Raw genomic sequence first — 24,396 nt, 5'->3', positions numbered from 1 at the left:
GGCTGAAGTGGGCTGACCCACTACCCCATGCTGTAGTGGGCTAAGTATTACATGCTCCGATTGCATGCGATCCCAGAAAGCCTCCTCACGCTATATTCCGATACCCTACATGAAAAGCGGACCATGACAACTTTCAATTGTTCTTTCTTCCGAATGACCCCATCCATACCTCCATCCCCTGCTTGCATCTTCATTCGGAGTATACCCCTACTCTAAGCTGCATGCCGGTCTCCCTTAATCTGCTACATTGTATGTCTGCAAATCATCTGCACCTCAGTTCATTACTGACAACCCCCCCCCCCTCTTTGAAACCCTATCCATTCAGCATAACACCTAATCTCATCTAGCTCATCTATTCATCATCAACTACTGGCAGAAAATAAACGCTAGATTCAACTGATAACACCCAAATCCTATTAATCCAATCTACAGGAAAGAAGGAAGAACAAATAAGTGGAATAATTTACTTGAGAGCACAAACTGAATACCAATAACCAACAATAATCAATAACCAGGAAGTAACAAATACCTTTGGTTTGCAGAGTCGCTTTCTTCTCACCATAAAGTACTTCAACGTCTCGTCAGGAGTATCAAGTGCTCAATAAATCATCTCTATACATCCAATTACAATACACAGTAATTTGAAAAATATTAAAATATCACCTGCTGCATTAAATCAAAAGGTTAGGGATACTCAACACTCATCTGTTGAAGCGCAAGAAAAACTACTTAAGAATAGACACTAAAAAAAGTAAAGGAAAAAGGTGACACCAAAGACGAAAGGATTTTGGGTATTCGGGATTAGGGACACAAGTAATGACAACTAAAAGGTCAGTTCTCAACTGGACAAGAGTCGTTCTAGATCAATCCACAAGGTGGCAGAACAATACAAAGCATTTGAATCTATGAAAGAGCCAGGCTGCAGAAAACATACAGGCTCACTAACCAACCAGCCAGTAACTCTCTACAGCAATAAGGAAGCTTATCACAACTAGAGTCAAATGCAGCAAAGTATGGGAGTAGGAGCTTCTACGCTTAAAGAAAAACATCTTGCCAATGTCATCCTTGTAAGCTATAAGACTTCCAACTAGTATTTAAAGAATATGAAACTGGGAATTTCTGGACGAGAACATTTTCGAACTGGGCTATACCACCATGAGAAAGACATTCACACTGAATGCTATTGCATTTACTCATTTCCTCAAAAAATGCATGTAGGCCCTTTTGTGAATAATGCAAGCCCCGCAACATCTGGATGTTGTGCTACAGGCTTGCCGATAAAAGTGGGACAAGAATATCGCAGACGCAGCAGGAGTTTTTACGAGAGGGTTATATACTCCTACAATTTGCATAGGAAAAACAACATTTCTGGTGGTTGAGGGGTGGGTTGGGCGGGGGTGGTCTGGATGGAGGTTGACCGGGATAGTCTCGAAATGTTAATACTACCCAACCCCATATTGCCAGTGGGCTTTAATACAATGACATGCATGCTGCTATAAACCTGCACACACATGAAAAAGCACTGGATTCAAAATAAAATAATGAAAAAGAAAAAATCTGGGCAAAATAATAATATTCCACATGTATATCTTGTGGCCCTAACAAGGTGCAGCTGAGGAAGCACACATGAATTCTATATCACCAGCTGTATTAACCATATTCAACAACCGAGTTATGAATGCTTTCTCAGTCAGTGTACATCTGTAATTAAGCAATGGAATAATCTCCCACACTTGTTAATCGGTCATTGTAACGAAGACATGATGGTCTTTCACCCATAGTTTCTCTACCTAAACAGGGCACTGGCGATTTAGGTTCATTTACAATTTCAGGCAGTTACGCATGCATCTTCTTCTTTAGCCGGGACAACAAAAATACTTGACCCGTTTTTAAATTTGGAAACCTCCCACTTGTCACTAATGGCCAGGTTTTCAACAAATGTAACATTTTTATTAATGGGTCACAATGAGGAGGTGAATACTTCAACTCGCAGGAGGAAGAAGTGTGTAATTTTCCATTTGTGATATTTTACGGTTGATGGGTTAGAGGCAATATCTAAAGAAATTTGGAAAACCAATTTATTTCACATAGGTGACTTTTAAAAGTTATTCAGGATGGGTGCCAGGATTGGTGGAATATGCCGATAGAGTGAATAATGTCTTCACTACACGATTATACTCCCATCGGCCAAATCTCCAATTTTTATAGTAGGTTCCATAATGTTAACTTCTGAAACTGGGATAATGCAGATCTACTGATCTTGGCCAGACTTGATTTTTATGCATTAGTTACATTTTTACATGGTGTCTCCAGGAATTTCAGGTTTCCCCTAAGAGCTTTTTCAAATGTCTCGAGAATTGGAAATGTATTACTTTACACTTTACTCGAATGCCGAATGATTGGAGACTACAGCGTACAGCAGACTTGATCATCCTACCGACTCTGGCAGATAGAAATATGTCATCAGGGTTTAAGGAAAATCAAGTGACAGCTGCTAGATTAAGCATCACAGAATTATTGGTCCCATATAAAGAGGTGGGGTTAATATGGAAGTTCGAGGAGGTCTGAGCTGCAATGCTCCTGATGCCGATCAATGGCAATACCATGCAGGATCACCGCTGTTCCGGGATACTAGACGAGATTTAGTAGCAGCTGAATCCGGAAATCCAACAACCAGTAACATGTGTCCAAAGATAATGAAACTGCGATACCTATTGTATTAATAGTGGTTTAATTTTTTCTGAATGCATACCATTTGACTGACTAGCGCTGTTGTGTAAGGAATGTGTAAGGGGAAAGAAAGCTAAGAAAGTGAATCTCCAGGTTGTTGTAACACTAGGGCCCCGGTATACTCTAAATGCTACTAGGAAAAGCAGGCTTCTTTTTATGTGGTGGATATAGTCTCCTACGGCAAGCATTTCCAATCAATTTCTAAAGTCAATTTATTTAACATTAAAAAAAAAAAAAAGAATATCAAACATTGTTGCTTTTCACAGCCCAGAGAAGATATTTTGTTTGTTTTAATAGAGGTCTGAAAACCAACAAAATTCATCTGACAATCCGGTGTCCCTGCCACTAAAAATATTGGTTGTAGGACGATACATCCATGACTCCTATGACATTACACCAATCAATCACAGTTGTGTTACAATTACTTTTCGGACATTAAAATGAGGTCTTACCTGACTAAGGTTCTGAAGAGAATTTCTGATATCATGGAGTACTCTTCGCAGCTGCATTTCAATCGCAGAGGGTGGATTCACAGAACCATGGGCAGAACACGTTCGCAGATGTCCACTTAACCTTTGTGAATAGGGACAGCTGTAAGGAGAGACTAGTGCATTGCAGGAAGCACCCGGGATGCTTTGGGCGCTCCATGTTCTTGCATGTTCACAGAGGGGTCGGTCTTGCCAGTCAGAGTGTACAGAATGGAGAGAGCATGATGAGTGTGATCTGTGGGATGGTGCATGAAGAGAGCATGGCTGCGATCTTTGAGGAGATTGGTCCTCCGCCAGATGGTTGATCTCATCAGTGCTAACAGAGCTCTGCTTTCTTATAGGTGCAGAGGCCACCTTTGTAGATTTATACTCAGGTGGGTTATCGTGGATTAGTCCTACATCAGGATTCTCCTCCTCCTCCTCCTCTTCTGGGGTATATTTAAACGTGAAAGAAGGGGGGCTGCACAGAGTAGCTTTCCCTGAAGATAAGCGAACACTGACTGAAGACACAACCCTAACAGGACTGAGTAATGCAGTCGGCAAAGACTGAGTCCTCCTTAGCGGATACCCAGACTCCGCATACTGAGTTCTCCTTCTCAGGAGGTCTTTTGCACTAATCATACTGCGCCCAACTCTAGAACCGGATGTTTCCGATGCAGTGCTGACCTTCAACTGAGCTCTGTGCAAAGCATTAGCCACACGCTCCAAAGGAGAAGATTCTGTGTAAGCGGATCCAGCCCCACAGTCGCTCATAAAATCAGAAAAGCAATCTGTGTTCTCAGAAATATGATGTGTTGCATATGCTGCAACTTCAGAGTTAAAGATATTCTCTAAATCGTTCTTGTCTGCACATTCTTGCTGGAAGTCAGAACCTTCACCCTCCAGAGAATCCCCTTCACTTTTGGGACCCTCAGCATTTTTCTCGGCAACCTTCGATATCATGGGTGGTTTACTTTGATCCTCATTTGTACCTTCAGCTTCAGACCCTGGAAAAAAAGTAGGATGTTGTACTGATGTGGCATAAGGCGTTAAGAACTCCTCTTCTTCATATCCCTGGAAGTCTGGCTGTTCTCTTGCTACAGGCGTCATGAGGTCCTCTGCGATTGATGTTACTGTGTTTTCACTGTCGCAGCTATCTGCACTGCTTCCCATATCCCTGATGAGATCATGACCCTAAAAAACATTAACAGAAAGTGGGATGCCTGGTTAATACAAATGGTCAATCTAGCAGCATAGAAATTACCAGCTGGTCTGCTAGTGTGCACAAAGTGCATTAAGGTGGACTATTTCTCCCATTTGGGAACTTGAAATGGAAATGTAAATGCTTCAACTAATCCAATCAGGCTCTCATCTGGTATCAATCTAACCTCTATGACAAACACTGCATCTAATATATCCTCCGAACAGAGAGATGTCATTCACTTCCAGTTCAGAGTAACAGCAAATCATTTTTTAGGTTTTCACTTTATGCAAACTCTTTGTAAGCCTTGAATTCACCACCATGCGATTTCTTAACATCTTTTTACTTAAAGTGATGTACATTTATCCTTTTTAAAAATGGCGTACATTAACTGGGCAGTTGTCTATAATGAAGGTGAAGTAGCAGCTGCTGTATTTTTCCACTCCCTCTCCATTTGTTTATATCCTCTTTTGTTCCCTTACACTTTTCCAACATCACAAGCATATCCTCAACACACATTAGCCAAACAGCCTGTAAGTATCCTAAGAATAATAGTATATAAACTGATGTGGTAAATTGCTCACTCACAATCCCAACCCCTCTTCTTTAGAGGGAATGACAGATTTTACATTCAGGCTCAAAGGAAGAGAAGACTTGGGCCTACATTACGCTCCCTCCATCCGGCCTCACCAAAAACAGAATTTTCTCAGTACCCTTTAAAATTTAACTTTTCAGATGTCCCTCGATTGACGATTTTCAAACACTCTATTCCAAATGTTAACTCATCTACCCACCTACGTTAAGAACTTGACTCACGTCACAAATAGAAACCAGACATTCCCAGCTTATTTGGTGGACAAATAATGATTGTCCAATTATGTTTAGTCAATCGGCGCAAAATAAATCTTCCTAGAAAATTTGCCCATGCCATTCAAAATAAACAATGCATGGGCTTTTAATATTGAAAAGGAGTTTACAAACCATCTTAAAAACACAAGTCTGAGCAGATCTAAAAACCTAGTGGTGCTAGAACAAGGCATTTTTCTCACCTATAGCCTGGGAAACCCAAGTCCATTTTTAGGTCTTACCTACAAAGAGCTCCTAGCTGTCTGACGTCGAAGACTTATTGCATTCAATACCAATATAAAGTGCGGGCTTTGGGTTACCCATTGCTGATCATGGGTCTTTCAAAGTCAATCTCATTTGCTTTCTTCCTATTTAATGGCTTCCGTGCCTCTTGTGTGTGCCTTCCCTTGGTGTGCAGATTCTTTACCATCCTTTTGATTTAATGGCTATCCTTCAACAGCCAACATCAGGGAACTACTTTTTTGGAGTACTCTATTAAGAGTGCATGTTTCTTCTTGCCATCTCTCCCCCAAGCGCTGCTTTCCACTTATATCACAACCTTCATCTCAGTGCTGCTCTCCACCCGTCCCAGGACATCCGTAAAAGCATAGCAAGAGGTATAGTTTTGCTGGGGTTAGACTAAAGACCAGACTTTATAGGGTTGGTTTATTTTATCTACTGCATTCCACATGTTGTATAAGGCCCTTGGTTCACATAGGCTACTGCACACACCCAGCTAGCATTTGAGACTGAAGGTATACTTAGCATGACAAGAAAGCAGAGGTCTCTTCTATTGGAGGCCCAGAACTTTACTGCCTGGACCTGCTGCAGGACATCAAAAGGCTGAAGCATTTTTAAATGTCGAAGTCCAGTTGAAGATAAATTTGGCATTGGCCCGCGATTACCTTTAAATTCTGACACTGCCTTATTGGTTTTTTTTTGTTTGTTATTCTGGTCAGTTTGTTGTGTGAAAAGTATTTAAAACAGTTAATAAAGATTGAAAATATTGAATTCAGTGCACAGTTTTGTGGTACTTAAAATAGGTTTGCTTTTATTCCAGCATTTGGATTAATTCCTTACGATTGTTTAGGAAATACTTTATAAACCGGCACTGAAAAAGCCAACAGATTTGCACTGCATTATAAAGACAAGGCTTTGTGGAAAAAGCTCTTCTTTCATATTCATCACCTCCACCTTAGAGAAACCAGAAATGACAAAACCACTAAGTCGGCAAACTTTAAATCTTGTGCACATCCGCTTTCACCCCATTCCTTCATCGCCAGTTCTTTACATGCTTAAAGGAATTCAGACTTCAGATCTCAGACCAATAACCATAACCCAAGCATTCACAGTTGCTCTTGCCTTCACAGCTGGTTAAAGTTCATCCCAACCTTCCAAATAATCCTTTTAGTTTGGTGCCTTTGCACTGAAAGCATTACATTGACTAAAAGTGTATATATCAGAGCGATAGCATTTGAAAAAGGACAAACTCGTGTTCTCCTTCAGAAATGCCAGAAAAGATTGTAAAAACTCATTTGCAGCAGCCCTGTTTTTGTTACACCATGTTGCAATGAAATCATTTGGATATCGAACATCATGTGCAAAACTGACAGATCATTGTATTTTAAAAGCAGACAGTCTTGATGCCAGATGCACAGAAAGAAATCAAGTACTAAGCAAATGAAACAAAATGTGTTTGTGCTGAACAGTTGAAGCTCAGACAGATTTCCACTCCACTGGTATTTCTACTGCTCCACCACCTCAATATTAATGACAAATTTCAACCCCAAAACAAATCCAGAACAAAGACTAAGTTAGTGTTGATGACAAATGCATGGTGTGTGTGTGTCTATTTGCCTAGGATAGGATGGCTGTTAGTAAATAGTAGTTTTATGTATCAAGAAAATTGTGTGGGGTATTTAATTACGTGGAAAAAGCAGTGCAACAAAGACAAAAAGCAAGTATATATATATATATATATATATATATATATATATATATATATATATATATATATATATATATATATATATATATATATATATATATATATATATATATATATATATATATATATATATATATATATATATATATATATATATATATATATATATATATATATATATATATATATATATATATATATATATATATATATATATATATATATTGCAGATTCACACTCCCGGTGTCCAGCCAGTACCTGCTCACGAGCGGGTCGTCGTTGGGGCTCCGGCGGCCCAAATATCAAGTACGAAGAATTTCCCAAATGTCAGGAAATGCACGACGACACACAAAGGTTGCTGTGCTTCAAAGATTTATTTCAGGCAGCAAAAACAAACAACGCGTTTCACCAACAGGCTTGATCACGTGATCAAGCCTGTTGGTGAAACGCGTTGTTTGTTTTCTGACATTTGGGAAATTCTTCGTACTTGATATATATATATATATATATATATATCCTCATGGCTCCCTCCTTTCCCAAATCGGCGCTACAAGTGTGGTCGCGTCGCTCCTGCAGTTGAGCCCAACTGCTCTCTATTCCACAAAGTTTCTCCCCCTCGAGGCAAAAAACATGGAGTCGCACTCAGAAAACCAATTCCAGCACAGCGCAGCGGTTATAATTCCTTCATGGTTTTATTCATCCATGGGGTCAGAAAACCAAAAACCAACGCGTTTCGACAGCGTCGATCAAGACAGCGGACGCTGTCGAAACGCGTTGGTTTTTGTTTTTCTGACCCCATGGATGAATAAAACCATGAAGGAATTATAACCGCTGCGCTGGAATTGGTTTTCTGAGTGCGACTCCATGTTTTTTGCCTCGAGGGGGAGAAACTTTGTGGAATATATATATACACACACATATATATATACATACATCTCAACGCTCCTGCTGGACCTTCACAATGAGAGGCGCACGGACCTCCAAGCATAGGTATATATATATATAATATATATATATATATATATTATATACACACACACACACACACACACACACACACACACACACACACACACACACACACACACACACACACACACACACACACACACACACACACACACACACACACACACACACACACACACACACACACACACACACACACACACACACACACACACACACACACACACACACACACACACACACACACACACACACACACACACACACACACACACACACACACACACACACACACACACACACACACACACACACACACACACACACACACACACACACACACACACACACACACACACACACACCTATACTACTATTATAAAGAGAGAACTGTGTCCTTTGAGCCAGGTAAACTCGAAAAGTACACCACCAATCACAACACCCAATACAGCGTTGGAACGGGGAGGTCCAGGAGATGGACATAGGCTATATAAATGGACACCATATACACTAAAAAGGGGGGCGCCATCAGTGGTAAAGTAGTCCCTTCTGGGAGTTAGATGTGGGCGTTAACATTCAGAAGAGAGGCAAGTTGTGGGCGTTAACATTGTAGTTCATGGTGCAAAACCAAACAGTGAGGAGATGTGGCCGTGAGATGTGGGCGTTAGATGTGGGCGTTAACATTCAGAGAGGCAAGTTGTGGGCGTTAGGGAGGCGCTAGAGGGCGCACTGCAGCATGGCCGCACTGCCGTGAGGCTCCTGCAGCCCGGAGCTTTCATCCGGTCATTTATCCTTTTGACCATCACCGTCCCCTAATCTAACCCTGGACTTTCCCTTGGTAGGCTGTGAACTGCACTCGGTCCAACTCCCGAGCCGATCGGGGGTTCCTGGCCGGAGTTAGGAGGTCCGGAGGATTCACCGGCGGGCACTCTGGAGGTCAGGCGCTCCGCGGCCCGGAGACTCGGCTCACTGTGGCCCGCTGCCTCACACGTGGGGTGGAGGCCTGATCCCCTCCCCCCTCAGGGACTCTGCGAGATTGCTCGCCTGGACGCGACTGGCTGCTGTGCAGGGGGCTCGTGATCGGTGGCGAAGGGTGTGCGGCGTCGACACAGGTGCCACCCTGTACTGCGGTGGCGAAGCTGCGGTGGGGGCACCGATTCACCCCCGGATTTGAGATACGGCCGATACACAGGAGGGAGTGGTGGGGCATGACTGCCTGCTCGTGCCCCCGTCTGTGGTGATTTCCTGGACGCTTGGGCTCTGCGAGGTGCGAACGGAGGCGGACTGTGGCTGGTGATACAGTCTAGAGAAGGATTTGTTGGTCGCGTTACTGGGGGCCCGCTTTTTCCTCCTTTTGGCGCCATTATCGGCGCAGCAGCTGCTGTGTGGCGGAGCCTGCCGTGCTGGACCTTGGGGCGGAGCGCTGTGCTGGCTGCCCTGGTGCCAGTCCCATCTGCCTGCGCTATCTACTGGTGCCCCCTACAGTGCTTTTCTGGGCCATACGGTCTTGGATTGGACTGTTCTGCTCTTTGGTGACCGGCATAGGAGCTGGGGCCTGCGCATTGATCCTGTCGCACTCGGTAAGCGGCGCTACATTCACTTGTCTGTGTTGTGCTGTGGTGGACCGCTGCTGTCTCCTTTCAGCCTCCCCTCGCTTGCTGTCGTTGTAACTGCCCCCTGCCCTCCTGGAGGCAGCAACATGGTGTGACTATTGGAAGATTCTGGCGATACTGCGTGGCTGCGCGACTACTGCGCCCCACTCTTGGTTTTTGCTCTGCTGCCTGTTCTACAACATTGGTTGGGGTACGAGGGCTTGTACCCGGTGACCCCCCCGCCTCCTCTTACTGTGGAACTGCGACAGGCTTTGTGTGCATGACCATGGGGAAGCCGGACAATAAGCAGCCTAAGCTCTCATTTGACTCTTTGACCTCTAGGAGAGGCGCCCGCTTGGTGCAGGAGGCTGGGAGCTCCCGCTCCCCCCCCCCACCTATCGCTGATGCCAGTCCGCAGTCCACTGCCCCGGATTTCCAGCAGATGATGCAAGAGATGCGGCAAGGGTTCGCTACCATTGTGGACAAAGTGGACAAACTATCCTCGCGCATGGACGCAGTGGTGCAAAAACTCGATGTCCATGAGGAGCGCCTGACCACGGCGGAGCAGCGCATCTCGGATCACGACGACACTGCGGCCACTCATACCACTCAATTGGCAAGGATGGACAATATACTGAGGGTAATAGCCGCCAAGAATGAGGAGTTGGAGGCGAGAAGTCGGCGTAACAACATACGCGTTGTAGGTGTGCCGGAGACGACAAACGTGGGGAAAATGGAGACGTATGTGGAAAGGCTATTGGTTGGTGCGGTCGGAGCGGAGGAGTTTTCCACGCAGTTTATTGTGGAGCGGGCACACAGATCCCTTGGGCCACGTCCGGCCACAGGCGCGGCACCGCGCCCTATCATTGCGCGCCTCCTGAACTATCGGGACCGTGATGCGGCTCTTCGTGCGGCTCGCACCACCCGCTCACTCTCCTTTGAGGGGGTCGACTTCACCATCTATCCGGACTTCACCCCGATGGTGCAGGAGCAGCGACGCATATTCCTGGCGGTCAAGAAAAAGCTTAGGGACCTACAGGTAAACTACGCCTTGCTATACCCTGCGAAGCGGAGGGTGACTCATCAAGCGAAGCAGACCTTCTTCACGAATCCGCAGCAGGCGGAAGACTTTGTAAAGCGTCTCAAGAGGGAGCGTGCTGCTGCTGGCCGGCAGGACGAGGCGGGACAGGATGGCCACCGCTCGGCGGGAGAGGAGGAGGACGCCTGACCAGGTTTCTAGCGGCACACAGGCTGAGCTACTTACTTTGCTCTGACGCTTCTATGGCTGCCCTTGGAGTCTGGGGCTTCTCAGGCATAACTGTTAGGAGCGGATGTGTGGATCGCCGGTTTACTCCGGGATTCCGCTTGTTGAGACTGTTGTTGAGGTGATGGTTGATGATGATACTTTGCTCTGGGCACCCTCTCCCACACTGTGCCTGAGTCGTATCTTCGCCTTGCGGCTGAGGGATCGGCGTAGTGTGAGAGAGTGGTAATGTGCACCTCTGGTGGGCACTCCAACGGGAATACCCCACCATTGTTAAGTTTTCTTGTGCTACTGATTTTCTGTATGGTTGGGTGAATGAATGGAATGTGGGGAGGGGGGGTGGCAGGGGGTCCTGACAGGTTGGGGTTGGTCAGGTGGGTGGAGGGGGGGTGGGGGGGGGAATGCCCTGGTAGGTTCTCTTTCACTTGGCGGACGTACTTGGTGCACGTTGTTCTTTGAATGTGATGCGTGCTTGTTGCACAGATGTTCGTCTCTGTGTTGGGGAGGGGGGGGTTTGTTGCTGAGGATGGAAGACGGCATGGATGAATGTGGTATGCGGCGCACGGGGTGTACAATGTATGCAGCAGTGGAGTATCGCCACATGGAGTTGGGGACTGTGCCTGGTGCAGTGTTTCAGCGATTACTGTCGTACATTCCTTGGGTGTGATGCCAGTCGTGATGTTAGATAAGATATCGATTTTGTCCTGGAATGTGCGGGGACTTAATGATGCCAGGAAATGTCGTAATGTACTGCAATATCTTGATCGGCATGCCATACAGGTAGCATTGCTGCAGGAAACGCATTTGCGCCAAGCACCTGCACATGCGTTCGGTGGGAGGTGGGCCTCAGTGCGGAAGTTTTCATCGTACTCCTCTTACGCACGTGGGGTTGTTATACTGATCAGGAAATCACTTACATTCCAGGAGCTGGGATCACGAATAGATGCAGACGGGAGATGTGTACTGTTGTGGGGGAGGATTGGGCAGATTACTGTGCTTTTTGTGAATTGTTATGCCCCGAATGTTGATACACCTGCTTTTTTTTCTTACACTATGGGGCTATATTCTTGAGGTAGATGCCTCGCATATTGTGTGGGGGGGGGATTTCAATTTAGCACTGCGGGCTATCGAGGACAGGTCAGAGGGGAGCTCTCAGTACAATATCCAGGCCAGGGATGTCTTGCGGGGCATTGTTGAGGAGGCAGGCTTGCTTGATAGTTGGCGGTATATACACCCCACGGGGAGGGAAGGCACACATTTCACAGCGCAGGCCCGTACCTGGGCGAGATTGGACTATATCTTCCTATCCAGGGGACTTGTGGCGGGACTACAGGGTGCGGCGCACCTCCCCAGGACGTACTCGGACCACTGTCCAGTTAGGGTTGTGTTATCGGTGCCCGGACTGCACAGGCCGCGACCACCTTGGAGACTCTTTCCATCTACCCTGTTGGATCCCGTCTTTAAGGCGGAGCTCGGCGAGGAAGTGGAAGCCTTTTTCCCGAGGAATAGGGGATCTGTAGACAGTGTGGAAGTGATATGGGAGGCATTTAAAGTTACAATCCGTGGGGTCACGATATCCAAGAGCTATGGGGTACTCAGGACTATTGTTCGTACGCTTGCGAGCTTAGAGGCTGATTTACGACAATTAGAGCGTGGGATGCTGGATGGCCCTGATCCTGACCTCATGCATCAGTTTCGGGGTAAACTCTCAGAGTACGAGGAGGAGGCGGCACGGGAGGCGAAACATAGGGGGAAATACTGGACGGCGAGGAGGTACTGTGAGGGTGAGAGGCCAGGGAAGGTGCTTGCCGCGCTTACGAGGCATCAAAGGCACAGTTCAGATGTGTTGGAATTGGTCTTACCTGATGGTACCCGCTGTAGAGACACGAAAGACATTCAAGACACGTTTATACATCATTACACACACTTATACACCACGCAGCAATCAGGAGATGTGAGGTATGGGGGGTTTCTGGATGATTTGGCGCTCTGTTGGCTATCCGACGATTATAGGGCGTTTCTGGGTAGGCCCCTTGAGGTGGATGAAATCAGAAGTGCCATTATGTCCCTTAATAATGGAAAGGCTACAGGACTGGATGGGCTACCCGCCGAATTTTATAAATGTTATGTGGATATTATGGCTCCGGTGCTTCGGGAGGTGTTCGAGGACTCCCTTGAGATGGGGAGACTGCCGGGGTCTATGAGGGAAGTTGCTATCATTTCGTTGCTTAAACCTGGGAAGGATCCCCTGGATGTGGGATCCTATAGGCCTCTTTCATTGCTCAACTGCGATGTCAAAATACTGGCCAAAGTGTTGGCGACTCGGCTCTCTGAGCTTATGCCCGTCATAGTTTTACCTGACCAGTCGGGTTTTGTGCCTGGCCGGGCAACGTCTCATAATCTTCGTACGTTATTCTCCTTGATTCCGACAATAGCGCCTGAGCTCCCAGTAGCTGCTATCTTTTTGGATGCTACGAAGGCGTTTGACTCAGTTGAGTGGGGTTACTTGGTAGATGTTCTGTGCAGAATGGGCTTTCCTCGGATTTTTATCTCCTGGGTCAAGTTGCTGTATACCGATCCGGTGGCAAGGGTGGTTGTGAATGGTGTACTGTCCTCCCCTTTTCCTATCACGAGGGGGACCCAACAGGGAGGTCCCCTTTCTCCCCTCCTGTTTGCCATCGCGATAGAGCCTCTTGCATGTAGGGTTCGCCAATTACACTAACAGAGTGCGTTTAATTGTTTCCAGCGGCAAATTGGGATATCTCTGTATGCGGATGATGTTACCCTTTATGTAAAAGATCCGCAGTTGAACCTTAACGCGATACTGCGTGAGTTTGTCGCCTTTGGCGGTATCTCTGGAGTGCATATCAACTGGCAGAAATCCCAATTCTTTCCGCTCACTGCAGCGGTTCACCGCTTCCCACTTGACTACCCCCTGGAATGGTGTGATTCGGAGCTACGATATCTTGGTATTGTTGTGGCTTTGCACAAGGAAGAGACGATCAGGCTGAATTATGGCGTCGCTATAACTAAACTAGCAGATAACATTACTAGATGGATGTCGTTGCCTCTTTCCATGGCGGGTAGAGCGTCTCTGATAAAAATGGTTGTGTTACCCTGCTTCCTTTACTTGTTTCAAAACATTCCATATCACCCTGGGGTGTATTTTTTCACGCGTCTCCGTTCGGAGCTGATTCGGTTGTTCTGGGGGGGCAAACAGGCGCGAGTGGCATGGTCTACATTGACGCTTCCGTATGTCGATGGGGGCTTTGACGTCCCAGAATTTGAACTTTATTATGTTAGCGCCCAGGCGCACTATGCGTATCACTGGATGCGCCCCACGCCGTTTATGCCTCAGCTAGCTGCTGAACAGTGGGTTGCTCATCCTCTCCCACTGGAGGGCATGGTGCTGGGGCATGTTAAGGAAATAGACACTCACCAGACGACGGTGACGTGTACGGTTGATGCCTGGAAGCGAGTTGCGAAGACGTTGGATCTTGCATTTCTCTACTCACCTGTACTGCCCCTGGTGCATCACCCTGCCTTGTCCTTGTTACAGGAGACGGGATTCCAACGCCTATGCAAACGTCTTGCGATACTTACCTGGGGGGACCTTTTTCGTGGGGGCACCTTCCGTACCCTTGAGCAATTTTTTGGGGGTGGAGAATACTCCCCGCTGGAAATGTTCTATTATGTCCGACTACGGCAAGGCCTGAGGTCGCTGCTGCCTGAGTTCCCCAGGGAGCAGGGCGTGGCATTACCACTCCATGTGATGTTACTCTCCGATGGGCGTCATTTGGTGGCTAAATTGTACGGTGCCATCAGGAAACAAAAGGTTGCGTCGCCTAGTCTGGTACGTGAGCAGTGGAATGTTGAGCTCGGAATTGCTATTTCTGATGAACAATGGGCATACTGTTGTGGTGTGACTGCCAATATATCCTCTAGCTGCCGTTTGAAAATCATACACTATAAATTCATACAACGATTCTATTACACTCCAGCTAGGAAACTCAGGTTCCGGCTAGCGGAAGACGATAGATGTGCTCGTTGTCATGCGGCGGGTGCTGACTTCCTGCACTTGGCATGGGAGTGTGGGCCCATTTCAGAGTACTGGGTGCAAGTTCATGACGCCCTTCGGGTCATGACTGAGGATGGGGTGCTATTCGACCCTATGGTCCTATTGCTAGGTTATACCAAAGAGGTGCCGGCACCCTATCGTAGGTTTGTGGATGTGGCTTTACTGTTAGGGAAACGGCGAGTGGCCTGTTGTTGGGGGCGGGGCAGGATACCGCGGTTCGGGGACTGGTTGAAGGATATCATCTATTGTCAAGACCAATTTAATGTATACGCAGAAATGATGCCGGTGCGCTGTAGGCCCAGGGACTTCTGGAGCCCACTACAGGTGTACCTACTTACCAGGGCTGTGCAAGATTCTGATTCGGACAGTGAGGATCGGGTTGGGGTGGGTTGACGGGGTCTCGCTTGATAGGATCACGCCTCTGTTTACATCGCTCCATATGACAGTGTCCGGGAAGGTCTCTCTATACTACTGCTTCTTTACGTGTATGGCTTACACTGAATAATCATTGTGTGGGGGGAGGGGCCGCATTGCCTGCTCCTCTTTGGAGATGCTTGTAATACCTCGACTCATGGACTGATGAACTCTGGATGTGCACCCACTCTACTGGTGCTGTTCTTCCTGTAGAGATGTACGGTTGATACCCACATTATTGGTGCACTTATATGTTCTGTACTGCTATGTTCCACCTCGTGTATTGCTGATATCGTGCTCCCGCTCCTGCCTGCCATGTTCCCCATCTGGACTTGGTGCCTGGACTTCCCATGTACGCTGCTGCATTGCACTGTTCTCTGACTCTTATTATGCTTTGTGTATGCTGCACTACTGTCTTTTGCTTGTCTTCCAATAAAAAGGTTTAAAAAAAAAAAAAAAAAAAGTTGTGGGCGTTAGATGGTGAGGAGAACATTGAGATGCGAGGAGATGTCACGGTGCAAAACTAAAAACACCATTCGCGCTCACAGTGCAGAGTATTTCAACCATTCGTGCTCCCGATGCAGCGTATTTCAAACGCGCAATAATCACAGTGCAGCATATTGCAAACACAAAATATTCACTCACACACACACACATCTTCGGGTAGGCAGATTCATTGACCTGGGCGTTACCATTGTACGCTGACATCCGGGACGGGGCGCGGCTTGCATTCACAGCCGACCAATCACGCCACATAACTCGCATAACACATGCAAGCCTTGCGAGGAATATTTTATAAACGATTTCACCATTGTTCACGCTCCTGTTTGTCACAGGGGGATGACCTCAAGCAAAAGAGGTGCGGCTTACACGGCTTTTCACGGCTTAGGCAAGTAAGCGTTCTGCCGTTCTGAAGCTGCAATATTTATCGCACGGAGATATCATACATAAAAAAAACAGGCTTTCGCATGGCCCTTAAGCGAGTCAGCGTTCACCACAGTACTAGCGTTCTAAACCTAAGAACAAAGCTACAGATTCACTCGCCGCTATCTGTGTTACCACTGTAGCACTCCCACTTATTGCGGCGCTAAGAAGAAAACATGACTTCAGGGCTTCAACAAATATTTCACTCGCCAACATCACCAAGTGCTACATAAAATATCGTCTTGGCAGAAGCAACAACATTCTCACGGGGGGGGGGCAAGGACAAACAAGGAAACATGAGTAACATTAACTAGAGGAAACTTTCTATAACAAGATTACACAATTTACTTTTCGAACCCGGACAACATCGGGACGGGCTGCTAGTATATATCTCTCACACACACGTTTATTTTTTACATTGTCATGACGCAAAACAGACTACTTTATTTCCCATTACTAAAGCCTAACTGAAACACAAACGGAAACCTAATCAGCCACAAAATGCTATAGTCTTGACGTATCAGCCGGCCAAGAAATGGTAAAAGTAAAAAAGAAAAACAGTAAAGTGAATAGATGAAGGGGCTGACTCAAAGCCTACTCTTTCCGTGTACTTCTTTGAAGACGTTCTGTATAAAAACAGGAAGAGAAATCAAAGAGCAAATAATGCTAAAATCTTAAAGTCCAAATGTGCATTAAATGAAGGATTATGTCTCCCAATAGACAAATCATTGCAGAAATGCTAAAAAATGATTAACACTTAGGGAAGATGAAGGATGCCCAGTACCAGACATAATACTCTAGATGCTAGGAATTCTCTTCCCACACCCGGCAGGATATATCCTACAAAAAAAGTATGATTTTCTTCAGTGTCTTGCCTCAATTGTTTCATACAGAATTGCTTTACTTCATAGCATCTAGGAATGTTGGTTTTGATTCTCTTTGAAGAAGTCGTCAATGTCTTTCTTACAATTTCATTGCTAGGGTACAGCATTCCTTTGCGGTTTGAGTTGTTGAGCTAGGCTGGGCCTGCTGACGTTGTCCTGTCAGGCAGAGGCCTGTGATGCCTCCTTAACGTCGCAGGAAGCGGACTGTGATAGAATGGGACACCAAAGGGACTTTCAGGGCTCCAAAAAATACTCAAGCCCAAAGAAGAACCCAGGGTAGACTTAATGGTCGGGATTTTCTATGTTTTTGTTGCTACCACTTAGGACTTCGTAACATGGTGGTTGCTACTGCCCAGTAGTCAACGTCCAACTTCTAGAACCACCAGAAGAACTGGCTGACACCTCCACCACCCCTGGACAGCAGGTAGCTGAAAAACAATCCAAATAAAATGTTGGGTATGTGGATTGACACACAAAATAGCTGCATTTGTCTCAAACGCCTCAGTCTCACTCTAGGGCAAGGTTAAGTTGGAGGGAGAGTTGATGTACTGAGAAGTAGGAGACAGGAGGGATGATTATTTGCACCAGAGAAATATAGTTAATGTCAGATGTAGGGGTGTATATATATGGATAGGAGGAAGGCCACTATGCGGATGTGCAGCGCTTGTGCCGTCATTTCCTAAACAGGCACACAATTCAGCAGCCCACACCAGAAATTGTTAAGAATGTGGCAAACGCTACAGCTCAATGGGTGGATTTAGTTTAACGTCTAGGAAGTAGGTCTTGTGTTTTAGTCAGAGGTCTGGAAGAAGCAGAACAATTTGGGGTCAATGAAATCCATTACATAATTCTATACTGTGCGAGCAGTTGTCAGCACCATTTTACGGTGATTATGGTGGCAGGTGAGCTTTAGGACACATACCAGATGGAAGTCAGTCAGAATTTATGAGAAACCACCATCAACATCCTTGAAGGGTGCATTTACTATTCTAACTCCACATCCATTTTGATATAGCACATGTGGTGCAAAATGAACCCGAAATAAATGCTTCTACATAAAAGTATACTTTGACATCTTTATAAACGTTGTGCAAGAACCTGTTGTAGAATGCTTTGTCCATGTCAACATGGAGAATACATGGTTCTATCAGGCATCTCTAGCTTTATGATGAGTTGTCCAGGCTACCAAGAAAAAGGAGTTACATCAGTGAAAGTGGAGGTATCTGAGGTGGTCCCGGTTTAGTTGTTTGAGGTAGGGGAGAGGAGCAGGAGAAAAAGCTTGACCTTTGATCTGCCAAAGTGAGCAAAATCTCGGCTCACCTTATTTTGACATGTGATGTGAAAGTTTGAGAGTTTTAAGAGTAGTCGTTGCTTTAGCACATAGTTTGAGAAGCACAGCATGGGTACAGAATGCAAAGTCTGAGAAAGAGGTTGGTGCAGTCTCATTAGGGTTCAAAAGAACAAATATATATTAGGTACTGGTGCCAAAAAGACTTAATCAAATCAAGTTATCACAGCTCTGTATGACCTTATTAATCAAGGAGCAACTGATCAGAGCCGAGTGTAAATCGACAAACTCAGCCAACACTCTACACCCTGCGCCACACAGGCAATAGGCGCCAGCAGTGATATAGCTACAAGTGGCCAATGGAAACTTCATTTTGTCCTTTAATATTACAATTAACAGATATTGTTTTTCACAGTTCTATGGGGCTTGTTTTTGAAGCACTTCTTTCTGCATCAGGCTTTGAACGGCAAAGAATCCTCCTGCCCAAACATGCTCATGCCACCTTACCTTTGTTTTAGAACGATTTGTTCTAAGAATGTGTACTGCAGATGCTATTTTAGTGCTCCCTAAAGGCTTTTAACTGACATGCATCAAACTTGCCAAAGTGCATCAGTTTTTGGTAGTGCAAAAAAAAAAAATCCAACCCTTTAAAGTGGTTTAGGAAACCTTGAACTTGAGAGATTGAAAAGCTGGCTTAATTAACGCTTCCCGGCAAAGAGAATACTACAAAGAAGTTACTGATAGAAATACTAAAAGCAGTAAGTGCTTACTACGTTATCCCATCAGAAACTTCTTTTCCATAAGCAATATCATAGATGGACTGTTGCACCAGATGAGAATTATTCACACTTTGTCACAAAGTAGCTGGGACGATATGAAGCATAACATTTGCCACATAAGATTTCTAAATCCCTACATCAGGAGAACGACATAGGTAATGATGAGGGTGCTAAAAAGACTGTTTTAGAAGGAAAAACTAAAAACCAATCAAGATTCACCTGTACATTCTTGAAAAGCGTTACAGAAGATGCTGTTCAAGGTACGTGAAAATGCACCAAGATGACAAGGTGGTAGGATAACCTGGTCACATATCCAGGTAATCTAACAGCAACTCACAGGAAATGCAATAAGGAAAACAGTATAAAATGAGAAAGCAGTGTGTGATCAAGAAACAATTTAAGAGAAGATAATGTTTGAATCCAAGAATAGTTTCTCTCTTATGCAACGTTCAGTAGAGTCAAGGTCGAAAGATTAACTTCTAAATGTTGGGAGCCAGACTGATGTACGAAAAGGGAACCAAAGAACTTGGAGTTCCCATTTAAGGTGGTATGCGAGGTCTTAAAAAGAGTGGTTTCCTGATGACTAATCCAGGTACAGTACTTCTGGCGTATGCAAGATCAAAAGCTGTTAATATCTCCAGGATGTTTCAAAATGTATTGCCAAAAGTGCCAAGTGGAATGAATCCAGTTAAAGAGCCTGGAAATATGGGCAAAGCCACAGCGGAGGACAAGAGGACTGACTTCAAGCATCTTCAGCTTGTACACATTAAAAGAAAGTAGAAGAACTTCCAATGTGCATACTTCACTGCAAATGGTCCCCGAGGCTTTTAGCAAGATGAGTTAAACTGATTCACATTGTAAAATACAGTGACAAGCACCGGGATTTACCCTCAATGTAAACCCCTGAAGGTCATTCAATATTAGCAGGGAACTAATCAGACTCACAGATGGGGTTAGCGACAGGAATCAGCATGAAAGGTGGGACTTACAGTTGATAAAATGGACATGGCGACTCCTAGGATAGAACCTCTAAAGTTACGCACTGGTTCGGATGCAAACAATGCCAGCTATCCCAAAAGATTTCTTATGCGACAAGGACAGTCATGAATTGGCTCTCAACATAAGACTACGAGTTTGCACTTGAAAACAATAAATAAATCAAAGAAGCATATTCCGATTAAACGTTTTGATTCTGCATGTAGAAGATCTGCTCTTTCAGATTAAACACCAGTGTTTATTATTTCCACTAATCAGGGCACTTTAATGAGGCACTGGCATTAGGGCTAGTAGCAATACCTCTGCTATAGAAAAGGATGTCCAGAAGAAGAAAGAAATCGAAAGGAAATGGAGTACCATGAAGATTTTTCAATTAGCCAGAAAAATTATGACTTTCTCTGAAGAGATCGGAGCACCAATAGGCTAGAGGACATGACGCAGAAGTGGAGTCATCATGCTAATTTGGTAGTATTAAGCTTTCAAGTATCAGGGCTTATTTAAAGGCTAGAAGAGGAGGGCTAGTGTAAAAGGCATTAGTTGGAAGAATGTCACACGCTGTTTGCAGAAGACGTAGGTCTTACTACCTCTAGTAGGGAGTCCAGTACAATGAATATGAGAAACTAAGCAAAAAGGACATCCATATGGTGGGCTCACTTTCCTTGGGTCAGTGGACCCAAAATACCAAACTGAAAAAAATATGCAGCAGAAAATAAGCACAACTTTTAAAACTCCAGGCTAAGAAATTAGTGCCAATACACTTTTGAAAGGTCTTCAACTTAAAGCAAAACTTAAATGGTAAAAAGCAAAACTTAAATGGTAAAAGAAAGACTGACTGCCCTTCATGGGGCACTGGTAAGATGAAGTAAGGTGGGATAGTTGAGATGGATACCCTTTAGTATGATTGGCAAAGATAAAGGAGTCAAATTTGGCACTAGAAATTGTAAATGTGTTTGAGTTAAGGGGCAACTCCATTCTGTTATATATCATTATATATCCTAGTGTATATGAGGAGAAAGCAGGTCTTCTAGTCTTTAAGTTTTCTGCATCTCTCAGTATGAAGTCTATCAATGTATAGGCTGCGTGTGCAGTAGGGGTACCCTGGAGACTAGTAGATACTGCCTTACTGATGACACAACAAGCTTTTAATATGATGCCTAACTATCAGTGGGAACCCATGTAGCTCTCTCAGGGTTACAGTAATGTAATTGGGCTTCTTTAGACCTTTGATAAATTGTGTGGTGGCTTGCATGGTGGTTCCCATGTCCATTTTGTAAGAGTGTTTTTGAACTGCTGCAGTAGAAATAGGCGGTAGTGTACTTTTTCTTTAATGCATTACTTTATTTCGTTGCATATATGGGACTTTAAGGAGCGTGTTAATGAATGTTTGTGGTGCGATTCTGCCCAAGTGCAGGTAGGTAAGCCATTACTGACTCAGGGCTTCATTGAAAGTATTGGTAATAACCTCAGTCTAGAATGGCTCCAGTTTAAGACAGGAGTTCAACATTTAGACTCGAACAAGAGTCAATGAGTTAGATTCTTGTGATGATGTTGCAAGTGCAGAACCTAGCTTTCAAATGAGGCCTGTGAATGTCAGTCAGTAATTAGGAAGTAACTATAGGCCATGGTTTCAGTTACAGGTGGTGACGTTGTGCTTAAGAAAGTTGATGGAAACGCCTTTGATGGACCAGTATTGTTGGATAGGTTTTGGTTGTATGGCGTTTTGAATTTAGATTGTTACATATATCAAAACATTAATTGGCACGGAGGTGTAGCATTTGAGTTTCAAAGTAAGTGAAGACTAGCCAAAGAATGATTACTTCCAGCTTTACCCTGCCAGGTATGGTAATTAAGTTAGTATGCCCTTGAACGGTCAGCCCCAAATACCCAACACATGAGTGAAGGTCGATACCACATTACTGCTTGCCAACAAAGCATTCTAGATAGCTCGAATAGAAAATACACTGTGAAAGATCTTTGCTAAGTTCAATATGTTGACTCAAGGCAAGAACTTGCAAGTCGATGGAACAAATTTAGGTTTTACTGGAGGTAACAATATGGTGAAAAAAAGTCCAGATATCAAAGCTATGGCCAATCAGAGATTGGATTTCTGTATGCAAACACAAAAAAACATGATATACAAAGAGCTAACACAATCATAAAATAAAACTGGACCAACTCTTTAAAAACTTAACAGGTAGCATATGAAGTTTATGATTCCGAAATTTGGGGCTTTAGAAAAACCACAGATCTGGAAGTAGAGAACATGTTTTAGACATTTTAGAGTGCATTTCTTAAAATTTTAAGTGGGATCAACTAAACAAATGGTTTCAAAGTGGCAGATAAGTAACTTTTAAAGCTTGGTCTACCTTTCTGCAACATGGACCTTAAGTAACCCCCTAAAGTACATGTCCTGAAAACTATGAAAAGTCTATCTATGAAAGATCAGCACAATATACTTCTAAACCAACATTAATAATGTAGCTGTTTTCCAAGTAAGTAGTATGCATGAAATCTGCTCATCATCAACCTCTTTATGTAAGAAAGTTAAGTAAGCAACACTTGACAATTTCCTCAAGAGAAATAGTAGGAAATGGGAAAGAAAAGGAAGAAGCAGAACGAAAGTGTTCGTGCAAATAAGTCAGCTTAGAAACACCAGAACACTTCCTTTTGAATGTCACAAGAGATTCTAAAGCCACTGTAATAGAAAAGGTTAAACAAATGACTAAAAGTATCTAAAAAGCACCAACGATCAATGAGAAATATGCACAATTGAAAATGTTATGTAACAGCTACAGACTGTTAAACAAGAAGAGAAACTGAGATAATAAACATTTCACCATGAACACATTGTAACAGTAGACAGAAAACAATGAGCGTCACGCATGGACCTTCACAGCCAGTAGATGTAATCTAATTAAGGACAAAGATCAAATAGACCAGCCCAGATCAATGGCATGGAAGGCAAGTGTATGAAATGCAGCATGGGTCAATGTAAGACTATTTATAGCTAGTCATGTGCAGTAGCAGTTTGGCTGTTTTACATAGCTATTAGAATTTCTACGGAAATAGCATTTACCAGGAATCTTTTAGCAAACAGGTACGTTTTTGTACCTTTACCATGCAGGACTTTCCTCAAACAGGTAAAACAAATGTTTTCAAAGAACAGTTTATGTCAATTAACAAAAAAAGTGGTTTTGTTGTGATAGAGGTAACGTTAGGGTGGGTAGAGGTAAAGTGGGGTAAGGGTGATTGTAAGAGTAATGGGGGGGTAGTGCTAAGAGGAGTTAATGGTAATTGTAGGGTTTAGGTGTTAGTGGTAAAGGGTGGTATGGGTGATGGAGCGCGGGGAGAGAAACACAGAGGAGAGAGACCAACATGAAAGATGCACATGAGGGAGACAACTGGAAAACATATGAACTCTCAGGGAGTGCGTACGCAAAAAAAAATACTTCGTTTCCTAAAAATGGGATGTGGAAGGAAACAAGTAAAGAGGCATGGTCCATGCAAAGGACAAACATAAGAGGGACAAAGCAACCTATCAAAGAAGCAGGTAAATTAGAGTGCCAAAGCCAACAAATGGTAAGGAATGTGCAGGATGTATGCCCCCTGTAAGTTCTTGGTAAGCATTCAATAGGTCTTTAGCAACTAGACGGCTTGCACAATCTAACAGGTTTTACCTAAAAATGGCTATAACCTTAAAGGAGTCAGAATTTTCTGGAAACTGGTTGTTCTGGTGAAACCTTAAGACCTTCTCATTTCAAAGAGAAAATACATACTCACACCCCAATATCGAACCCAGCATTTTCCTTTGCTCCTCCACCTTTTACATGATTAGGAGAAAGCTCACCTAGAAAATACGGTCAACATTTTCACAAGGAATGTTCTACTCTATTTTGGATGGTGGAAATGCAGCCTAAGCTGGCGTGGCCAAATGTTGTACTGCACCTATGAACACTGTTCTGCACGGAGATATTGGCAGATGCCCGTACATACAACACCAGTCCTACTCTCTCCTC

At 44.3% G+C, this 24,396-nt stretch overlaps 1 protein-coding gene across 1 annotated transcript in view; it reads right to left on the bottom strand.

Moving 5' to 3' along the window:
* Window positions 1-24,396, bottom strand: part of ITPRID2 (ITPR interacting domain containing 2) — a 207,673-nt gene that overhangs the window by 76,023 nt on the left and 107,254 nt on the right. The window contains exon 11 of the mRNA XM_078681472.1: window positions 3,183-4,391. Within this exon, the coding sequence (XP_078537598.1) occupies window positions 3,183-4,391 (1,209 nt within the window). The remainder of the gene's footprint in view (window positions 1-3,182; window positions 4,392-24,396) is intronic.

Source organism: Lissotriton helveticus, chromosome 3_1 (genome assembly GCF_964261635.1).
Source record: "Lissotriton helveticus chromosome 3_1, aLisHel1.1, whole genome shotgun sequence".
In the NCBI taxonomy this organism is placed as follows: Eukaryota; Metazoa; Chordata; class Amphibia; order Caudata; family Salamandridae; genus Lissotriton; species Lissotriton helveticus.
The sequence above is the reverse complement of the archived record's forward strand: the minus strand, read 5'-3'. Positions and strand labels throughout refer to the sequence as shown.